We start from the raw sequence: 19,991 nt of genomic DNA on the forward strand, positions 1-19,991 counted from the left end.
AGATGTACAATAAAACCCTTTTATAATGCCGAACCGGATATAACGACGTCTGAAAGGCAGTAATTGAATATTTTACTATCAATTTTAACGACTATCTGGCTGCTATGAAGATCACAATAATTTATGGTTCCCTTTAATATCGTTTTAACTTATACTTAATAGGCTTTCACATATTATCTATTTTATAATATTATTAATCTATACTTACTAACATTATAAAGCAGAAGATTTTGTTTGTTTGTTTGTTTGTTTGAACGCGCTAATCTCAGGAACTACTGGTCCGATTTAAAAAATTATTTCAGTGTTAGATAGCCCATTTATCGAGGTAGGCTATATGCTATATTTTATCACGCTAAGACTAATAGGAGCGAAGAAATAAAGGAAAATGTGGATAAACGGGGGAAATTATTTGAAAAAGCTTATTTCACGAACTACTGGAGCGATTTTTATGTTATATTTTGTCACAGATAAGAAGTATAGAACACGTGAAGGATTATAGGTTATTTTTTGTGGACTAATTTGTCTGAAGTATCTATAATTAATTACGCGGGCGAAGCCGCGCGGAACTTCTAGTATTATTATAAAGCTGAATAATAAATGTATGTACCTACCTGCGACTGACAGGGGCGTACACTAGTTTCAAATATTATTAATTACAATTTTTGATTCAAAACTCTACATTCTGTTAAGACGGTTTTTTCTCGACTCAAGTATTTTGCTATACCTAATATACTCATTACTGATTGCAATTTTGTCATGCCGAATGCAGAACAAAATCTATGATAGGTAATATTTACTGCATCTAATTCGGTAGAGTTCATAGAAGTCATAAATAACTGCCAAGTATCAGTCCTCCTGGTTTCATAATTGGGTTTTAAATAGTATTCACCACAGAGTAGCACAGAAATCTAAACAGGCACTACTTACTTCATAGATATCGTTATAAATGCCCTTCTATAAATCCTAAATCTCAAGCACCTATTCGAGTGGATCTATATTGAGTTGCACCATTGATCTATAGTGATCTATAAGCCGGTTGCATTATGAGTGATCACGTAAGTCATTGAACGTCAGTCCAAAAATAAGGCTTCGTATGTTCGGAATGCGCGCACGCATCATAATTCATAGGTAGTTATGTCTACTGAATACTGATATACTTAACTAGTATTAAGTATAACAAGAATTTAATTCTAAAATTTTATTTATTACTTAGGTTATAGGTATCATGTTTCTTATAAATTATGAAAGCAATCTACTAATCGTTTATCGAGTATATTTTAAAATATGATTTAATATTGCTAAGCTAATCCAGTCGTATCCTAGGATCTCTAGTAACCTAGCTGCTAACAGTAAATACTAACTTTAATGATTCGTAGCAAATAAATTTTTGTTGTTTAACCACGCATAACTTCTTAGAACATGAGAGTTGAAACTAATCTATATTTCCTTCTCACAAACAAAAAGTTTGTTTATATTTTTAGTGCAAGAGCTTGAATTAGGATTGTAGAGTCATCGTAGAGATAGAGTGCATCGCCGGCGCCTCTCGTCAGTCAATAGCCGACAGCGCGCGCGAGCGCAGTTTTAAAATAGCCGCGGCAAACCCGATCTAAAAGTTCAAAGTGTTTCCTAGTCTCGATTAGAAAAAGGACATGGCTATTCCCGTCATGGTAAGCGAGGCTATTTTTATATTTAATTTATTCAGTGTCCACAGTTCCCGAGTTTTGGCATAAGTTTAAGGTCTTAAAATGTTTTTAATCTTACGTTAGTAATTCAAGGAGCTTTATGCGATTATTATACTTACACCATATTAATATTATGTAGGTATCTATTAACCAAATGCCTAGTTTATCCGCGACTTCTTTTTATTTGGGGTCTAATAATAATTCTTATAGGTAGAATGTAGATATAATATATTATAATTTTCTAAAGCCAAAAAAAAAACGACTAAATAGATCCAGAGATTTACTTACTCCAAAGTACTCCAAACCAAGTGTTTAACTTTTAACAAATTATTTCAATTATAATTTACAAGTGTTTAACATTTAACAAATTATTTCAATTATAATTTACAAGTGAAGTTTGGTACTACTAATATATATTCTGTGGTAAAGTGTTTTATAATTGCCGACTACTACGAATCTTAGCTTATCGCTCAAACAACTTGATTTATGTCAAAGGTCTCCGAGAATGTTTAGAGCTCATGGACTGTGGTATTTTATATAAAAACAAATTCTCCTAATTTATTTATTTTATTATCTTTATGTCAGTGAATAATTTTTCTCCATAAGATTTAATATCAAACATTATCTAATCTTCTCCACACTTACCTTCTACAGACTTCAGGGTCTAGACTCTAGAGTTCTAGACCATCGCATATAGAATGGAATGTTCGAAATAAGAACGAAAACTGCTTTTAAAATTTTTAACTACCCTCGAAAACTTAAAAAGCTTGACTAACATTTATGTTATAAACTGACAAACTTAACAATAGTCAAAAGTCAACCTAGTCTAGCCTTAAAATACGTTAGTTGTTAGTACCTATTGTGCAATTGAAAAATCTATTAGTTTGTGTTCTACAACTGCCAAGCCCCTGAAGTCTGATCTCATTGCTTAGATTAAGTCCCAGATACCTATTATTTGCAAATAGTTACTATGGAACCGTAAAATGTAGAGCCAACTATTATAAGATACTATACATATATAATATGTTAACATCAAGTTTCTAAAAATGTTTACAAGTGAAACGTAAAGGTATCTTGTAAAGTAATTGTTAGTTGTTAGCGACATACTGTTCGTGCAATCGTTAACTTGAATGTAGGCCATTACCTCCCAAAGTGTTCTATGTGGACCCCCAGGGTTCACGGAAGACTCAATTGGTACTGGCATGGTGGTAAAAATTCTTGCGAGGGTCGATGAAAACTTTGCTAAAGACTGTAAGGAAGCTATGGCTCATAGGTGCATCCTGCAAGGTCGGCGAATTACCTGAAGATGTGCACCAGCCGCTACTGGTACTGTAGGCACGTCAGCGATTACGTACTTATACGGCATGGAACCACGATTTTTCAAATCCAAATGTCAAAAAATTTTACGCTTTCGCGATCACTTAATATTTATTCTTGAAAAACTAAACGTTCGTATCTTATCAGTTACTGAAATCTGCCGATGGTCCTTCGAACCACTAAAAAGACAGTGGTCTATAAGAAAATAAAGTTTGGAAACCTCTGGTATAGGCGAAGCTCATTGAATATGAAGTGCATAGGTACTTTACGTAACGCGGGATTTTACAACGCGCGCGATGTCAACTTAAATGCCTAAGGGACGGTTCACATTGCAATGAGATGCGTTACATTTTTATATGACACATGGGTCTAAACTTGATCTTTATTTACTACAGAAAAATGTCTAACAGCCTGGGACTATAAATGCATCGCAACGCCTCGTGACGTTGCAATTTTAACTGACCTTTAGGGCCTTAATAACACACAATATAAGTATATTAGTTAAAATATATTGTATTAAGAAACCTTTATATTGACTTATATTGATATGTTAATTGTAACTTATAACTGATATTACGACGAAAAGAGGTATTTAATAATCCTTTAGCATTCATGGTGCGATATAAAATACATGATTTATAGCATTCTATTATCGTTTTTAATGTCTATTAGATATTTAACGACCACTGCTGTTACAAAATAATGTTAAAGTACAGTATTAGTGTATGAAAAGATGGATGTATGTTTATAGTTCTCTTTGATGAAATTTTGTAAGATTGTATTTAATTTAAGTTTGGATTATCATCAAACAGTTTTAGGTACGCGAGCTAAGCCACAGGTATAAGGTAAGTACTAACTAAAGTTAGAACTACTTAATACTGAGACTGATCACTTAAAGAGGTCGTTATAACCGATATTCACTGTAACTCGTGTCAATAATATCTATATTTTCCAACATAACTATTATTATAAAAACACGGCGTCGATTTGTTACACAACGTCTTGACCTATTTTAAAGATTGCGTTTTAAATTTTATTTTTTCTTTGTTGTCAATAAATATGGGAAGGACAATGTCTGTCGGGTAAATTAGTTTGAGCCCAATATAATTACTATCGTTAACAAACTGATTTACTTATAATAATTTTTACTTTTTGTAGTATAACACGATGACGAAGCTTTACGATTTCGTACAGAGGGAATGTTACACTATCAGTAAGATTTAATTGCTTGTCTGTCCATTTGAGCTACAAAATTAAAAGACTATTTAAAATTCTATTAAGTAAACATAATTGAATAAAATTTCTTCGTGAGTAAGTCCGAATCGCACTTAGCCGCTTTTATTTCTACTGCAACTTTTTACCGAGAAGTCATAATAAGCAGATTGTAGAGTCTCAATGCTTATTCATAAGTCATAACACATCCTACGCATGAGCTATAATTGAGGGTATTGTTCGTAATTAAATTAACAGTTAAGTAAGTACTTAATTTGATAAATTAATAAATAATAAATTTAAGTATTGTAACATAATAAAATAAGTATTGTAAGTTGTAACATACTACCTACGAGTACCCGGAGTACCCCCTAAATCAAAGATCTAGCAAATCTCTTAAAAGTTTGTAATTTCCTGGTCAGATCTGGAAAGGTTGAAGGTTAACTATTTTTTTCTTCTGAGATAGCGTGCTCTATCGAAGAACTCTTCCGCCTTATCTACAGATGTAACAAAACAAATTGATAAAATTACTTTAGAGTTTAGGGTGTGCATGTGCCCCTTAATATGTAGAGTTTACTGCAAACGAGTAACTTTTGACTTCTATGTTTCTATGCCGCAACTACATGAATTTGCGCAAACAAAAAAGTTTCTCCTTCGTTACTCTACAATAAGGAACACGCACGCACTTTAAAGTATACTTGGTTTTGTCACACCTTGTATATGATTAGCTATGTCCACACTACGCTTTCGTCTTCAATTTTCGTCATCTTCTTTTTTTTTTTTTTTTTCATATAATGGCACTTCGGCTATAACCATGGCCAGTGTCGAGTATAATATTATGGCGGGAAAACAATATTCTTTATATAATTTTTTTCTATATTAACGTCAGGTCAGTCAGGTCTAAAGTCTAGTTAAAGTCTAAGTATAAAGTCAATACAGTCAAGAAGTCAAGTCGGTCGATTCAGTAAAGTGGTAGGACGCTTTACTGAAACTTTTGATGGAGTTTTGGAGGAAACACAAAAGAGCACGTTTCTGGTTATTACATCACTTTCCTACACTTGTGCACGATAACGAATATTTAATGGTTAATATCCTACTAATATTACACATTAAAAACCCAGATAACACAATTTTAGGAAAATAATATAAAAACACAACATCACTCTTTCACATTCTTCCAAAAACCCCCTCATCTTCTTTTATTCAACTTTCGTTTTGGCGCATTCAATAATTGAATGCGTCAGCGAACGCAACGCCAACTGTCATTTTTAATAACAAAGCGAAAGTTTTGGATACGGTCAGAGGGCATGCGTCGCGGGCATGCCTCACGTTCTCTGTTGACTGCGCTATAACGCATGCCCTTGACGAACAGAAAAAGGCACAGTGTGGACAAAGCTATTATAAGCCAGCCTTAAATTACAATATGGACGACCTTTTTATAGGCCTACAGGCTACAACAAAGAAAGAGATGCAACAAGCTCATTATCATGCAGGTTTTGATTTAATTACCGTGCATGTACACTGTACAGTCACTGACCGATCCGCTTAACGCTTTTCAAACTTATTACCAAGTAAATAAAGTTGAAAACCGGTACATCTATCTTCGAGTGTGTAACATGTGGTATCGTACTATAAGAAGAAGAACCAGTCACCCGTAAGTGGTCAATTACTCTTAAACATTACTGAGATAAGATTTATAAAGACATCTTTGTTATCGGTTATCACAGTTTTAAAATATTAAATATAATCTCACTAGATGCCGCCCGTAATGCTGTTGCGCCAAAATTTGTTTATCTCACGGAAACCGTACATTTTCCCGGGATTAAAACTATCCTATGTCCTTACCCGGGACTCACCGTATCTCCATCCCAAATTTCAGCAAATTCGGTTCAGCGGTTTGAGCGTGAAGATGTCACGGACAGACAGACACACTTTCGCATTTATAATATTAACTAGCGACCCGCCCCGGCTTCGCACGGGTATAAAATACATTATAGCCTATGTTACTGAAAAAATGATTAAAATCGATTCAGTAGTTTTGATTTTAAATAATTTATATGAATCATTACTACCCGTGGCCCGCATTGGTCGGTACTGCCGCAAAAGCTACGTCCCGCAATTTTTAATTATCACTTCAATAAAATAATAATATGGGCGAAATACTTTAATATTAATAAGTATATAAATACAAAAATAAAAAAAAAATATCCACAGCCGAACACATAACCTCCTCGTTTTTTGGAAGTCGCATAAATCTTATATCTTTAAACGAGCAATTCTTGTATATAAGTAAATATATAATTGGAATCTCGGAATCGGCTCCAACGATTTTCATGAAAGTTAGTATATAGGGGGTTTCGGGGACGATAAATCGATCTGGCTAGGAGTCATTTTTAGAAAATGTCATTTTATTTGTGTTATCGAATACCGAGCAAAGCTCGGTCAAATAGCTAGTAATATTAAATTTAGTATGTAGTTGATAGTTTGAATTTAGAGTCCCGCATTGGTAGCGCCCACTTCGAAACGGGCGTAAATCGCAATATTTTAATTTCACCACAACTTCTAAACCAAACGTCCAATTTTAATCATTCAAAGACCAAATATAATCTACATAAACTGTACTTAGTGATGAAATAATTTATTTTGATAAGGATTGAGTAAAAGATATATTGAGATATATTGCATGAGTAAAATAAATGCGTTTATATGTAGTAAAAAAAATCAAGATTTTTAAATAAAAATATGGTTGTAGTGCTTCACTTGAAATAGATAGGTATAGGCCGCTTGGATATCGTTGCTAAGCTACGGCAACGCCGCGGGTCGGTTGACGGCGGAAACTCACGGGCGCTTTTCTCATATGATTCTCATACAAGTCACTGCACTTTTTTGGTAATTGTTTATATTTTTAGCACAATAAAAGGTAATGAGCCAATTTTTATTGATTGTGGACTTCATAATATTTCCGCAGACTTTTTCCGCGGAAAATCAGTAAGTACTTATCGAAAGCTATATACACGATCATGAAATATTCTTTCAAATTCATTGATTATGATTTTTTATTTTGTATTTTTTCATTTGTAAGATCATCTTCTTAGTTATTACTTATTACTAAAAACAGGTTGTTTATCTAATTAAAAATTATAGAGCACAAACTAATTCCAAAGCAATCATGTTCATGAAGTCTTCGAAATCCATGATGATGGAGAACGAATCATCCGTGTAAAAGTAATAACACAGACCAGAGTAGGTAATCGACTGTACGACGGGAAAGTGGAGCTGTATTGAATAATCTAAGCAAATATATTTTCAGCTACTTTTCAACCATACATCCAAAATAAAAATGGAAAATGCAGATGTATTTCATTATCAAAGAAGTTTTTCTTTGATTTTTATGATTAATATGTAATATAATAAATTGACTAGATGACGCCCGCAACTCCGTTGTGCCATAACTCTTGCACAACGGAGTAACCGCGCGGGATTCGGGAACCGTACATTTTCCCGAGACAAAATTATCCCATGTCCAGTGGCGTAAATATAGGGCTGGCAAAATGCCACGGGCCCCCGACCCAAATGGGCAAAAATTTTTAAGTACATAATATTGTTTATTATAAACGTGACGATTTTTACTGATAGAGCCCCATCAATTTGATACGGGCCCCGGATCTTATAGTTACGCCACTGTCTATGTATGTCCTTTTTCGGGACTCTTAAGAATATATTATGGAGTTATCCGTGCCAAATTTCAGCAAAATCTATTCAGCAGTTTAGGCGTTAAGAGGTAACAGACAGACACACTTTCGCACTTATAATATTATTAGTAAATTAGTAATATCAGTAATTAGTATATTAGTATGATAATATTATTACAAATGCGAAAGTGAATATTGAAGGAATTAGTACCTAATAAATATTGAACCGACAATAATTTTATTTAAGTATATCGATTTTTCAATTACAATATATTATTATACATAAAACAATGATATTAAAAATAACTTGCACGTGATATTTTATAAATATTCATGCGAGATTTAGATTTAAGCATGATTAATAATCGGCATGTTGATTTCGATACGTTTCCCAATTCCGTCTCAGAAACGAATAAAACGTTAATTCACGATTCCGAGATTGGGAATTTTTGCACCCTACAACACAACAGTACCTCGTACCGCCCATATTTTCCTTATTCAGAGCACTTTTTAACGTTTTCAACGTGTTTTCATTTTTAACTAGTAAACCGTATTTCACAGCTGATCGCACTCTGACACCCACGTGTTGCCTGAATCTGCCACTCGCCGCGCGACTAGAGATATCCAAGAGGCCTATAGTATGTCGCGGACATTTTTGTAGATATTTATAAGATCTACATTTACTTGGAACATTGTATAGTTCTATCTTTTATAGTTTAGGCAGCGTACGCAAAAAAGTAAATTTTCTGGTTGTTTCCGCAAAACTGAAATATTTTACGGAACCCTATATTTTCCAAAATAAAAAGTAGCCTATGTTACTCGTAAATAATGTAGCTTTCGAATGGTGAAAGAATTTTTAAAATCGGTCCAGTAGTTTTTGAGCCTATTCATTACAATTAAACAAACAAACAAACAAAGTTTACCTCTTTATAATATTAGTATCTAGATAAAGTATGGTTATGGCATAAAGTATACCTAGTGGAATAGAGAAACACAGGCCTGAGCAAGCTGAGATGTCACTATCAGTAACACTGCGTGGTAAAAAGAGACGTGTAATACATGACAGCAGCACTCTTTTTTTGACGTCCAGTCGGCACGTGCCGCACGTTGACAATAATTTAATCTCATAGAATTTATGTTCAATCATGCTTGTGTAAGTGTATACGTACCTACACATATTTTTCACACAGATGAAAACCAATTTTGGTTTCGTTTGACAGCTCGAGATTGTTGCTCTATTCCGCTAGGTATATTACTTAACTTTATGGGTTGTGGAGATATGGATGAGCACAATATACTGCACAAGTGCACAATACACTTGTACTTACACGAAAAATGCTGTCAATTGCATTTGCTTGTCGATAAATTATGCTTGTCGAGAGATTTTAAGATCTCGGCTTACATGAATTCCATCAGTATCAAATATCGAACAAATTATATAACAGGGGTCCGGCTCTCCGTCATAATATTTTCGTTTCGGTCCTTCGAGCAGAAAAGTTTGCTTCTGCAGCTTAGGTACTCTTAAAAGAGCTCAGAAGGTAGGTACAATTATCGCTACATGACAATAAAAACGCCTGAACGTGTTCTATAACAGTCATTTTAACTCTATGACCTATTAGGTATAGTATAACAATATTAGGGTCAATGACATAGAGACTCAGGTAAAATAGTTCTGAACTAACCATAATAGTATTTCTGTTATCATTTTCAAGTTAAAATGTCGTCTTGCCAATTGACTTTTTGATATTAAATTGTAGAAAATTAGAAAACTAACCTTTCTCGGGATTCAAAGTATCTCCATGCCAAATTTCAACAAAATCGGTTCATGGTATATAACAACAGGCAGATAGAAAGAAAGAAAGACAGACAGACAGACACACCTTTGCATTTATAATATTAAGTATGGATTATTGCTATAATTTAATTAAGCATATTAGATAATATTGTCAAGATTCAAGTGTGCAAATTTTAGAACGTGATTTTCCTTGAGGTTACAAAGTCATATGGAGTATTCTCCTGAGGGTTTTAAACCTTCGATACCTCTCTTGGTGACTTAGCGAAACTTGGCATGCATACTAATATTATAATGCGAAAGTGTGTTTGACTACTCTTCACGCTTAAGATGCTAAACAAATTTAGATGAAATTTGTTTTGAAGGTTCTTTGAGCCCCGGAAAAACTAACGTTTCCCGCTTGTGAATGTCTCTGCGAACTAAGAGATAGACCACACGGTGGCGCATTGCGTCAGCATTGCGTTGACGCAGCTGCCGTTGCGTTGTTTAATGTTTACCGTTTACGTATAAAATGGTATTAATAACCAAGGTGTTCACACGGCGCGCTGCGTCGTCGCAACGCGCAACGCACACATGACGGACAGTACACGAGACGAAGCGGGAGGGGGTGTTGACGTTAAGACTGCTTCATAATAATTAACGCTGCGATGGTGCAGCGCCCGTGTGGCCGGCTATGCGTCAAAATATTTGCGTTGCGACGACGCAACGCAACGCGACTGGCTCTAGTTTTGTATGCGTTAGATTGACCCATCTACACCATCACCATATAATAATTATAGTTCTGATGCCTTGATCACACGTTGCACATATTATGTAGTGCTCGGCCGTCACAGTCCCGCTGCTCTACAGTCTACTCGGTAGGTGTGATCAAGACATGAAGCTTAACAACAAGTTCCTGTCATCTTTGTCAAAGCCTGTGCTTCCGTCTCCAGCATTTGGAAGCCGGCCAAGGTCCCTAGTCCTTTCCCTTTGTCCAGTGACGTCACCGGTTAAATATAAACAGTGGCATTTGAACATTTGCATTAACGAGATCACGAATTTAGCGCAAGTAAATGCGTGTTTGTTGTGCGGGCAGCGGGCTTGTACCACTTGTACCTTTTGAAGAGCTTTGTGTGGGTGGACTAGTTAGCTATGCTCATCTGTCTAGGATGCAAAATATGCAAAATGTTGATAGCAGTTCTTATTACATTATCAGTTATCAACAATAGAACTTCCTGCATGTCTTGTGACATGTTTTAAAAAACATTGTGTGGCTATCCAATAAAAAAACAACGAAGATCCGAAGATCGATCAAATTATCAAATTACCCAGGTTCTGGTGCCAGGGGGGGGGGGGGGGGGGGCAAATTACCCAGGTTCTGGGCCAGGGGGGGGGGGGGCAATTCAGATTTTTCATAAGCTAGGTGTTTATAAAGAATAAAAAATTTATAATTTTTAGTTGACAAGTATTAAGTTTGTACAGATAAGGGTTTTTTTTTTCTTACTCGTATAAGCGCGTAACCCGGCTCTCTGATAACATAATGTAGTCAAAATTTTACGCTAAACTTTCTTCTTTCTTTCTAAAGACTAGATAGATACATATAACCTTCTCTACACCATTCACCAATTAAGAATCTCTACCTAGCACCTAAAGATACTTGAATCTTGATAGTTCAAAGTTTTGTAACATACCTAAGCCACTAGCCAGGCAATAGACCTTAATAGCCAATCTCGTCCAATATTCTTCATTGCTGTTGACCAACATTTGGATTGTGAATAAATCAGCGATCAAAAACATTGTTAACACTTAACCCCCTTTAACCTTTCGTCTGAGTTTTTTGCCGATAGTAGAAATTATATCAATTTATTTACGAGTATATAGTTAAGTATGCTGTAAATTGAACAAAACTCCTACTACTGATCTAAAGAAATAGTTGAAACCAGTGCAAAATTTTTATTTTTTATGATAGTAGGCCACTTTATTTTCGTCGCCCTATGCGAAATCAGTAGGGCCCCAGCTAGGACGCTGCCGCAACCCTAGGACGCTGCCGCTCCTAAGCCGTGGCCTAAGTATAATGGCTGGTTGAAAGTTGAAACTTGAATGTTTGAAGGTAAAAAGCAGGTACTCACATGATAACAACGTAACGTGTTTTATTTTGCATCCCTGCCTGTCTTTTGTTTTGCTCTAAAAACAACTTCCAAAATGAAGTCAGTGAGATCAAAAAGTCTAACTAATCCATCCATCTGTCTGTCAGTTACATCGTCACGTCCAATCACTCCAACCCGCTGAACCGATTTTGCTAAAATTTGATATCCTCCATTTGAGTCACAGGAATGGACATAGAATGATTTTAATCACGAACGGTTCGGGAACGAGCCGGTCATTTGCCCAGAGCGGCAAAATTGACGGGGCGGCAAAATGACTTATTCCCGTCTTCTAGCCATTACCCATCCACCACCCAAGTTTGAAAATAATACCTTCCAATCTACTTTAGGTTGGATAGTGGAAATATATTTTAAGTATTTGACAGTATACTTACTTAAATATTCCCCCATTATCCCCCAACAAAACTAGCTTATGTTTTGTATGGTTTTCTGTATGTCAAGGGCGGCAAAAATTATCTTTGCCCGGAGTGGATAATTAGCTAGATTAGGCCCTGCTAATAGGTATATAAAAATAAGTCGGGTTTTCCTTCCTGACGCTATAACTCCAGAACGCACGAACCGATTTCCACGGTTTTGCATTCGTTGGAAAGGTCTCGGGCTCCGTGAGGTCTATAGAAAAAAAATCAAAAAATACTTCAATAGAAAAGCAAATCAGAGGTAATCAGGGAAAATCATTTTATGGCAAAACAACGTTTACCGGGACAGCTAGTATTCTAATATGAGTAACTTGCCTATTTTATAAAATATATGCGAGCTTTAACTTACAGAGAAAATATTTTTCTAAAGACGAGATATAAATGATAATACCTACGTTACACCGAAGTGGTATTATGTGGGACAATAGTAGCGGACGTCTGTACTTCTTCTAGAATCTAGATCAGTGGTCCCCAACCTTTTTTTTATGCGGGCCACAAACATGTTTTGGCCTTGGAGTCGCGGACCGCAACATTTTTTTAGTATTAAAAAATAACATTCTTCAAAATTAACGATTTAAAAGTGGAAAAAATTTAACGACTATCACGTAGACTTTACGTTATTTTGCCGGTGCAGGTGGGGTGGGCGTGAATTTCAAAATTGTTTAACATCACGCGGGCCACAAATAAAGTCCGCGGGCCGCGGGTTGGGGATAGCGGATCTAGATAATACGTCTAGGTGCCTAACTGCCTATTACATCTTCGAGTAACTATCACATCTAAATTACCATTTGCTTGTTGCTTCAGTTCTATTGGATACATAATGTCTATCATTAAAGTGAACAAAACTCAAGCTAGTCTTATATTCCTTATGATTTATGAAACTCTTTCTCAAAATAAGTATATGACAATTTAAAACTGGATATAAATTACTTTTAACATTAATTTATGTCAATCTCTGAATGTTTTCCGAAATAAGTGTAAAGTGATATTTTAGTCCATAATTGTTGTCACGGTGTGTCGGGGGACCGCCAACAGTGTATTTTGCATTTTGTATCGCCATGTCACTGATTGTATCGATTCGGTTCACTGTGAACTGACCCTGTATGTGAAATCAAACATATATTTAGCGGTCCCCCGACACACCTTGACAACAATTATGGACTAAAATATCACTTTACACTTAGGAATTATTTAAACTTAAATTCAGTAAAATATATTATTTCATTACTTTTTAAAGTTGTTTGGCGGGGGTTTTTTTAAATTTCTTAATTTAATTTTATTTCATGCTTTTTAAACTTGTGTTGGTTATACTTAGTGCAGAATAATTCCTATCAACAGGATCATATTATATCCCAATGAATACCATCTAGGAGTGTCCCTTTGGATGAGGCCGTCAATATGAGTCCAAACATGAAACCTCCACTTGGGGTTCATAATATGGAGCTTGGCTCCTATAGAGTCCAGGTGATGCTGCAGCAGCAGCATGCAAAAATTTATTGGTTATCTACGTCTTACTAGTTGTCGCAATTAAAATGAGCCCAAACACGAAATCATTGCTCTAAGTTGGTGAGGAGTTGGGTATCCTATTGATTACCAGGTGATGCTGCAGCACCAGGTCAACTTTCCATTAATGTGTAAATATTCATAAATGTCACGAACTAGAATGCAATAAAGCTCACCAAACGACTGCAAGTTGCTAATCGGCCCTTCACGAACCAGATGAACCGCGATTTTTCAGCACGGAGCAGGCTGATGATGATGAACTATAGTTAAGAACACTCTCAGTTAAGTCAGCTTTCAAACAAAAAAAACTAGATCAAAATCGGTCCACCCGTTTGGATGCTACGATGCCACAGACAGACAGACAGACAGACAGACAGACCGACAGACAGACACGTCAAACTGTCAAACTTATAACACCCCTCTTTTTTGTCGGGGGTTAAAAAAAATAGCGAATAAGTGATCAATAGAAAATATTAATTATAATAATAAGATGAGTTCATCTTATTGACCGTATCTAGCGATACCAGTTGACCTCTTATCTCGAGGATAGAACGCTATTATTATTATCTCATACGAGTTGAGCCCACCGCATGCAAACAAAAGAAAAGTGTATCAAATTATCGGCTAAAATTCAAATAAAATGCCACTTTAAGAACTTATAGGTTATAGATAGGTTTCATTTTCTACCGATATTGGACTAGCAACCTATGCCGTCGCGCCGCTGCGCGCTTTTTTGTAGTGTTCTGAAGTAGTGTCGAAAAACAAAATGAAACTTTATCGAAGTTGTTATTAAGAGCTCACCTGACTCTAAAAATCAAACATCGTCCCTCTCTCTTCACACTCACGCCCGTCTTTCATATGCCAGGTGAAAAAGGACGGCGCGGAATCATCGCCGAGTTAGTTTTACTTGAATAAAAGACGAACTATAATGATTATGAAAAAAGTGTTTTGAGCAAATTTAGGTTTTATCAATACCTTTTTAGATATTATTAAAGAAAAGACAGCAAACTTCGAAGATCCAAGCAAAAATGTGTCTAAAACAAGGTTTTTTGTAAAAAAGAAACTATCGAGCATTTTTTGAGTAATCGTGTTTTCGTCTTGAGCATTTAATCTTTATGAACTGAAGTTATTTGTGTCAAAAAATCAGTTTTCTAGACCTTACAGATTTTGAGATCTAGGTTAAAGTATGTAGTCAAGTTAGGGTCATATAACATTTTTTCGCAATATTTTAATATATCTGTCGCAGCCAACTGGTTAAAATAGCCGTTCAATCAAACAGCTGTAGTGAATCAGCTGTAGTATTGAACTTTTTGAACGAATTAAAAATTCTATTAAAAAGCTATAGACGTGTGATTGAATAGCGTTGTTCAGTCAAAGGGCTAGCTGTTTCATTGAATGGCTATTTTAACCAGTTGACTGCGACATATCCACCCTGTATAGTTTGTAAGTGACTTCTGTGCAGTATGTAAGTACTCCACATTCATTATGTCGTGTGTAAACAGATAATGTTGTCCCCAGAGAGTGTGGTGCGCCACCCTGGCCGTGTTGCTGTTGGCGGGACATTCGGAGGCCAGAAATATCACGTGAGTACTTTAATGGAGTTGATATATTATGAGAGTGATCCTTATGCTTTTGGTATAAAGATCTCATAAAGATAAATTTCTCTGAACGGAAAGTTAAGCCGATGTTGGATAGAGTTCGTTTAACTATTTGATATTAACTTTGGTAGAGAAGTAAGGTAGAGTCAATTTTTGTTATAAATGGCGCGGGAGGCTCGGGTAGATAGAAAGGGCTTTCAGGAAGTTCATATTATGTCTGAAGTCTGAACTATTCCTCAAATCGGCCCAGCTGCTTACGCCTTACGACGACAACAATGCAACGTTCGAAATCCGAAAAGTGAAAACAATGAGAAGTCTCATTGTTTTCGGATTTCAAAGTAGCAAAAGTAATCAGAAAGATGATAATAGTATAATATACAAGTGGGAGAGCCATGCTTCGGCACGAATGGGCCGGCTCGACCGGAGAAATACCACGTTCTCACAGAAAACCGGTGTGAAACAGCGCTTGCGCTATGTTTCGTTGAGTGAGTGAGTTTACCGGGGGCCCAATCCCTTACCCTATTCCATTCCCTACCCTCCCCTATTCCCTTCCCATCCCTACCCTCCCCTATTACCCTATTCCCTCTTGAAAGGCCGGCAACGCACCTGCAGCTCTTCTGATGCTGCGAGTGTCCATGGGCAACGGAAGTTGCTTTCCATCACGTAACCCGTTTTCTCGTTTGCCTCATTTCATAAAAAAATATATATGTTTCACCAGCAAGAATAAATCACGATTCGCGGGTGCCGCCGGCGGCGGTGGGCCTGGTTAGAAATAAAATGTCAATTTACTTATTACTGTCGTAGGATGATTTGATAAATCCGTGTTTTCGCGAAATCCCTAGAATTTTCGCGAAAATTCTAGGGATTTCGCGAAAACACGGATTTATCAAATCATCCTACGACATTACAACCACATAATATAACTAAACTTTCAGAAACGAAGACATCCGGGATGCGATGCTCTCCCTCGTCCACATGTTCCGGACGTCGGAGGACAAGCTGGAGCGCCACGAGTACCGGGAGAAGGCCCTGGGGGAGCAGCTCAAGAAGATGATGGCGGGGCTAGAGAAGAAGCATAGAGCGTTGGAACCGCTGAAGGGCATGATATCGCGGCTGGATGAGAGGCTGTATAATGTCGAGAACATATTCTTACAGGTACTGCCCTTTAATCCCTATATTATTTCTTTGTAGTCCAGACTCGAAAAAATTAAGAAATAAGTACAAATTATTAGGTACATAGCCTAACATGATATTATAGAACCTTTTAAACAATCCTTTTTAACTGACTTCCAAAAAGAAGTTTTTGGAAGTCGGTTAAAAAGGATGGTTAAAAGTTGGAACTGTCTATGTGATGCGTATGTCTCTCTGTTTATCTTCTTCAACAACTCCATCGTGGGTATCGCAGACACAATAGAATTTCAATTATTGTTATGCGGCAACCGGCTGCCGCTTGGGGATTGATGAGTTAATCCGGGGATTGATGAGTTAATCCATAATATAGTTCACAACCTCAACCCCGATGCTGTATGCGTTTTTCCATACTAGATCGCAGGATTGGTTAAATGGGGTTCCTTAAGCAAACAATATAAAGCAGGCTATAAAATATAAATAGCTCGATTTTTACCGAAAACTTTAAATACTTAAAGGAAGTATTTTAAAGGTAAGTAAATCGTAGTAGTGAATAAAAATCAAGAAAATTCCCAGTTGAAGTTAGCTACGTACGTATTTAAGCCAGATATCGTGGCTTATCGCGAAACTGTAGCTGGAGAGCCCTCGACGTTCTAAAAGCGGACATAATAGAGTAACGATGGTTTAGATCACTGGATCTCATTGTTTAGTGCTTAGGCTTTTGAATAACTGAAACTGTAATGCAGCAAGAGTATTTTTTAAGTTGGCTTACGAGCTAAGATTTGGGCTCGCACAGGAAGGATTCTGAACAACAGAATTTGGTACGGTAGAATATTGTACGTAATCAGAGATTCACGATTCACGTGATAATTTCACCCTTGTCGAAAATTGTTCAGGCAAAGAACGTTAATGAGGGAACATAATAATAACACATTCACAACTTCTTAATGTTTTAGAAAGAGGAAAAAGAGAAGGTGTCCCAGAAGAAAACCAACGAGGTGCTGGCCGACATACAGAAGTCTCTGCAGACGCTAACAGACATCGTCGTGAAGTTGCCGACGAACGTGGCTAAGCGGCTCGACGACACCGACGCGAAGTTAGCCGCGCTCCACACCGACGTCGCCGCTGTCAAGAGCCTCCTCGATAATGTGAGAGCCGTGATTAGAACGCGCTAATTAACGCATCTTGAGACGGCGTGACTTTGATCTATTCTTGCCTATTACCTTAGGGCTTAGGCACGCTAGATTTTAGTACGACAAAATGAATCTTTACAAAAAAATCGTTTATCATGTCTTAAAACCTACTATAATTTAAGTACTATTCAGCTATATATGTGGTCAATTCAATTCATCTCTAATCCTCTGCTCACGATCATACTTGCTCTACCTAAGTTCCTTTCTTAAGTAGAGTATAACAGAAATTTCTCACAAATATTGCTAAATCGAAAAAATATTCTTGTAACCTAAAGACACAGAAACCGGCGTGAAACAGCGCTTGCGCTGTGTCTCGCCGAGTGAGTGAGTTTACCGGAGGCCCAATCCCCTACCATTTTCCCTTCCCTACCCTCCCCTACCCTATTCACTCTTAAAAGGGCGGCAACGCACCTGCAGCTCTTCTGATGCTGCGAGTGTCCATGGACTACGGAAGTTGCTTTCCATCAGGTGACCCGTTTGCTCGTTTGCCCCCTTATTTCATTAAAAAAAACATTTGCAGAATTCCCGCGCGCTCTGCCAAGAATCCGAAAACCCACTGGAGAGGCATATCAGTGAGGCGGAGAAACTCCTCAACAAGTATGAGCTCAAGCTGAACGAGTACGGCAACGCGAGCCGCGTGCAGACGGACTTCGTGCCACTCAGCGAAGTGTCGCTCGCCGACGAGGCCTGGCACAGCAAGATGACTGAAGGTAAGATGGCCAAGATAAGCCACGCGCTCGCGTCTACGTAGCCTACATACGTATAGACTACATAGACGCTGCGTAGAGAGCTTTCACGTTTATGAAGCAAGGAAAACAGGGTGACCATATGTGGCAGGTTCCTGCCATTTTCGGCAGGATTGGCGTCTTATTTTGGCCTATGGCATGATCGGTTGACGTTTTAAAAATTTGGCAGGTTTTGGCAGGATTGGGGTATGAAAAATAAATTTTATTATTGCATCTCAAATTTCCGACAATGGCAACCCTGGATACTTCACGGGGTATTTCCCTGGACAGTTCGACAAGGCTTTAAATGAATATGTCAATTATGTCAATGGGCGGTGCTGGTAAAGGAGAACTGTTGAAAATGACGTTTTTACGTCTGATATCTAAGCGTTAGTTCCTTTTCTCGCCACGTTCATAAACAGCCTTGTCGAACTGTACTTCTCTTGTGTGGTAACTGGTATCGTGGGTAATAGTTATTATTAATGGTGGCTTTATACTAACAACTGGTGTGGTCGTGTGGTGATAAAGCGAAAATATGTTGGTTATATCCTTTGTTATGACCGAATAGGTCGGACCTATAGTCCGTCAAGAAAGTGAAGAAATTAAAAAGTGGCAACATCGTAGTGTCATCCCTTTTTTCTGAGATTGATTTGAAAAGGATGACACTACGATGTTGCCACTTTTTAATTTCTTCACTTTTTTGACAGACTACCTATAACTTGATACGCTTTTTACTCATATACACCGATACCGATACTCTCCTATAGTCTATAATACGATAAGATAGGTTTAATCTAATAAAAAATTGCAATATAAAATGTTGTATTTTTACTTTTCATACTTTAAAACAACAGTAAATAGGTTGGCTGAATTTGGGCATTTTTTACTACAGGCTTTGGCAGGTTTTGACAGTTTTTTGACCAAAGTATGGCAAGATCTGTAATCTATATATGGTCACCCTGAAGGAAAATCCTAATAAGCGTCACCTGCAGTAAGTGTAGGAAGGGCATGTCCATCAATAACGTTAATCCATGTGATTAACGTTATTGATGGAATTTGGAAATGCCGTTATCGTTGTACTATCAGAGAAGTTGTTTCATAGGCAGATGGCGGACCTACGTTATTTGGTCGCGTAATGTCAAGACCACGACTAGCTTTGAATTGTTAATGGAATCAGGCGTTACTTTGCGGAAATCCATAGTTTAAAAGTTTGTTATTATTTTTAGCAATATTCCGCGAAAACAACTTCCACCTTTAAGTAAATGAGTGAGTGTACGAGGTTTTCAACCTGCATGGTGGTGAGGGGCCTTGCACGGATTTGCCAACATTATTGCTTGTGTGGTGGTGGTGTTTGCAGGTTCTTGCATGCGAGTGTACGCATAGGCAGTGTGGGAGGAGGGAGGTGCTGTACGCATGCCTATGCGTACACTCACTCATTTACTTAAAGGTGGAAGTTGTTTTCGCGGAATATTGCTAAAAATAATAACAAACTAAATTTTAGCTTTGAATTGACATAACCCTATCAAATGACGTGGGACTTCAAACTGCCTATGAATCAATTTCTTCGATGGTATCTACTTCGAAATTCG

General features: G+C 37.0%; 1 protein-coding gene across 2 annotated transcripts in view; it reads left to right on the plus strand.

The window, feature by feature from the left end:
• The first annotated feature begins 1,520 nt into the window (after window positions 1-1,520).
• The window catches only part of LOC121735578, a 34,524-nt gene continuing 16,053 nt past the window's right edge, over window positions 1,521-19,991 (plus strand). For both annotated transcript variants that reach the window (XR_006036885.1, XM_042126434.1), the window contains exons 1-5: window positions 1,521-1,667; window positions 15,277-15,341; window positions 16,292-16,511; window positions 17,441-17,632; window positions 18,198-18,387. Coding sequence is in view for 1 of the 2 variants with exons in the window: in XM_042126434.1 (XP_041982368.1) it covers window positions 1,650-1,667; window positions 15,277-15,341; window positions 16,292-16,511; window positions 17,441-17,632; window positions 18,198-18,387 (685 nt within the window). In the remaining variant the exon portion in view is untranslated. The remainder of the gene's footprint in view (window positions 1,668-15,276; window positions 15,342-16,291; window positions 16,512-17,440; window positions 17,633-18,197; window positions 18,388-19,991) is intronic.

The sequence above is a fragment of the Aricia agestis genome, chromosome 17 (assembly GCF_905147365.1).
Source record: "Aricia agestis chromosome 17, ilAriAges1.1, whole genome shotgun sequence".
NCBI classification, from domain to species: domain Eukaryota; kingdom Metazoa; phylum Arthropoda; class Insecta; order Lepidoptera; family Lycaenidae; genus Aricia; species Aricia agestis.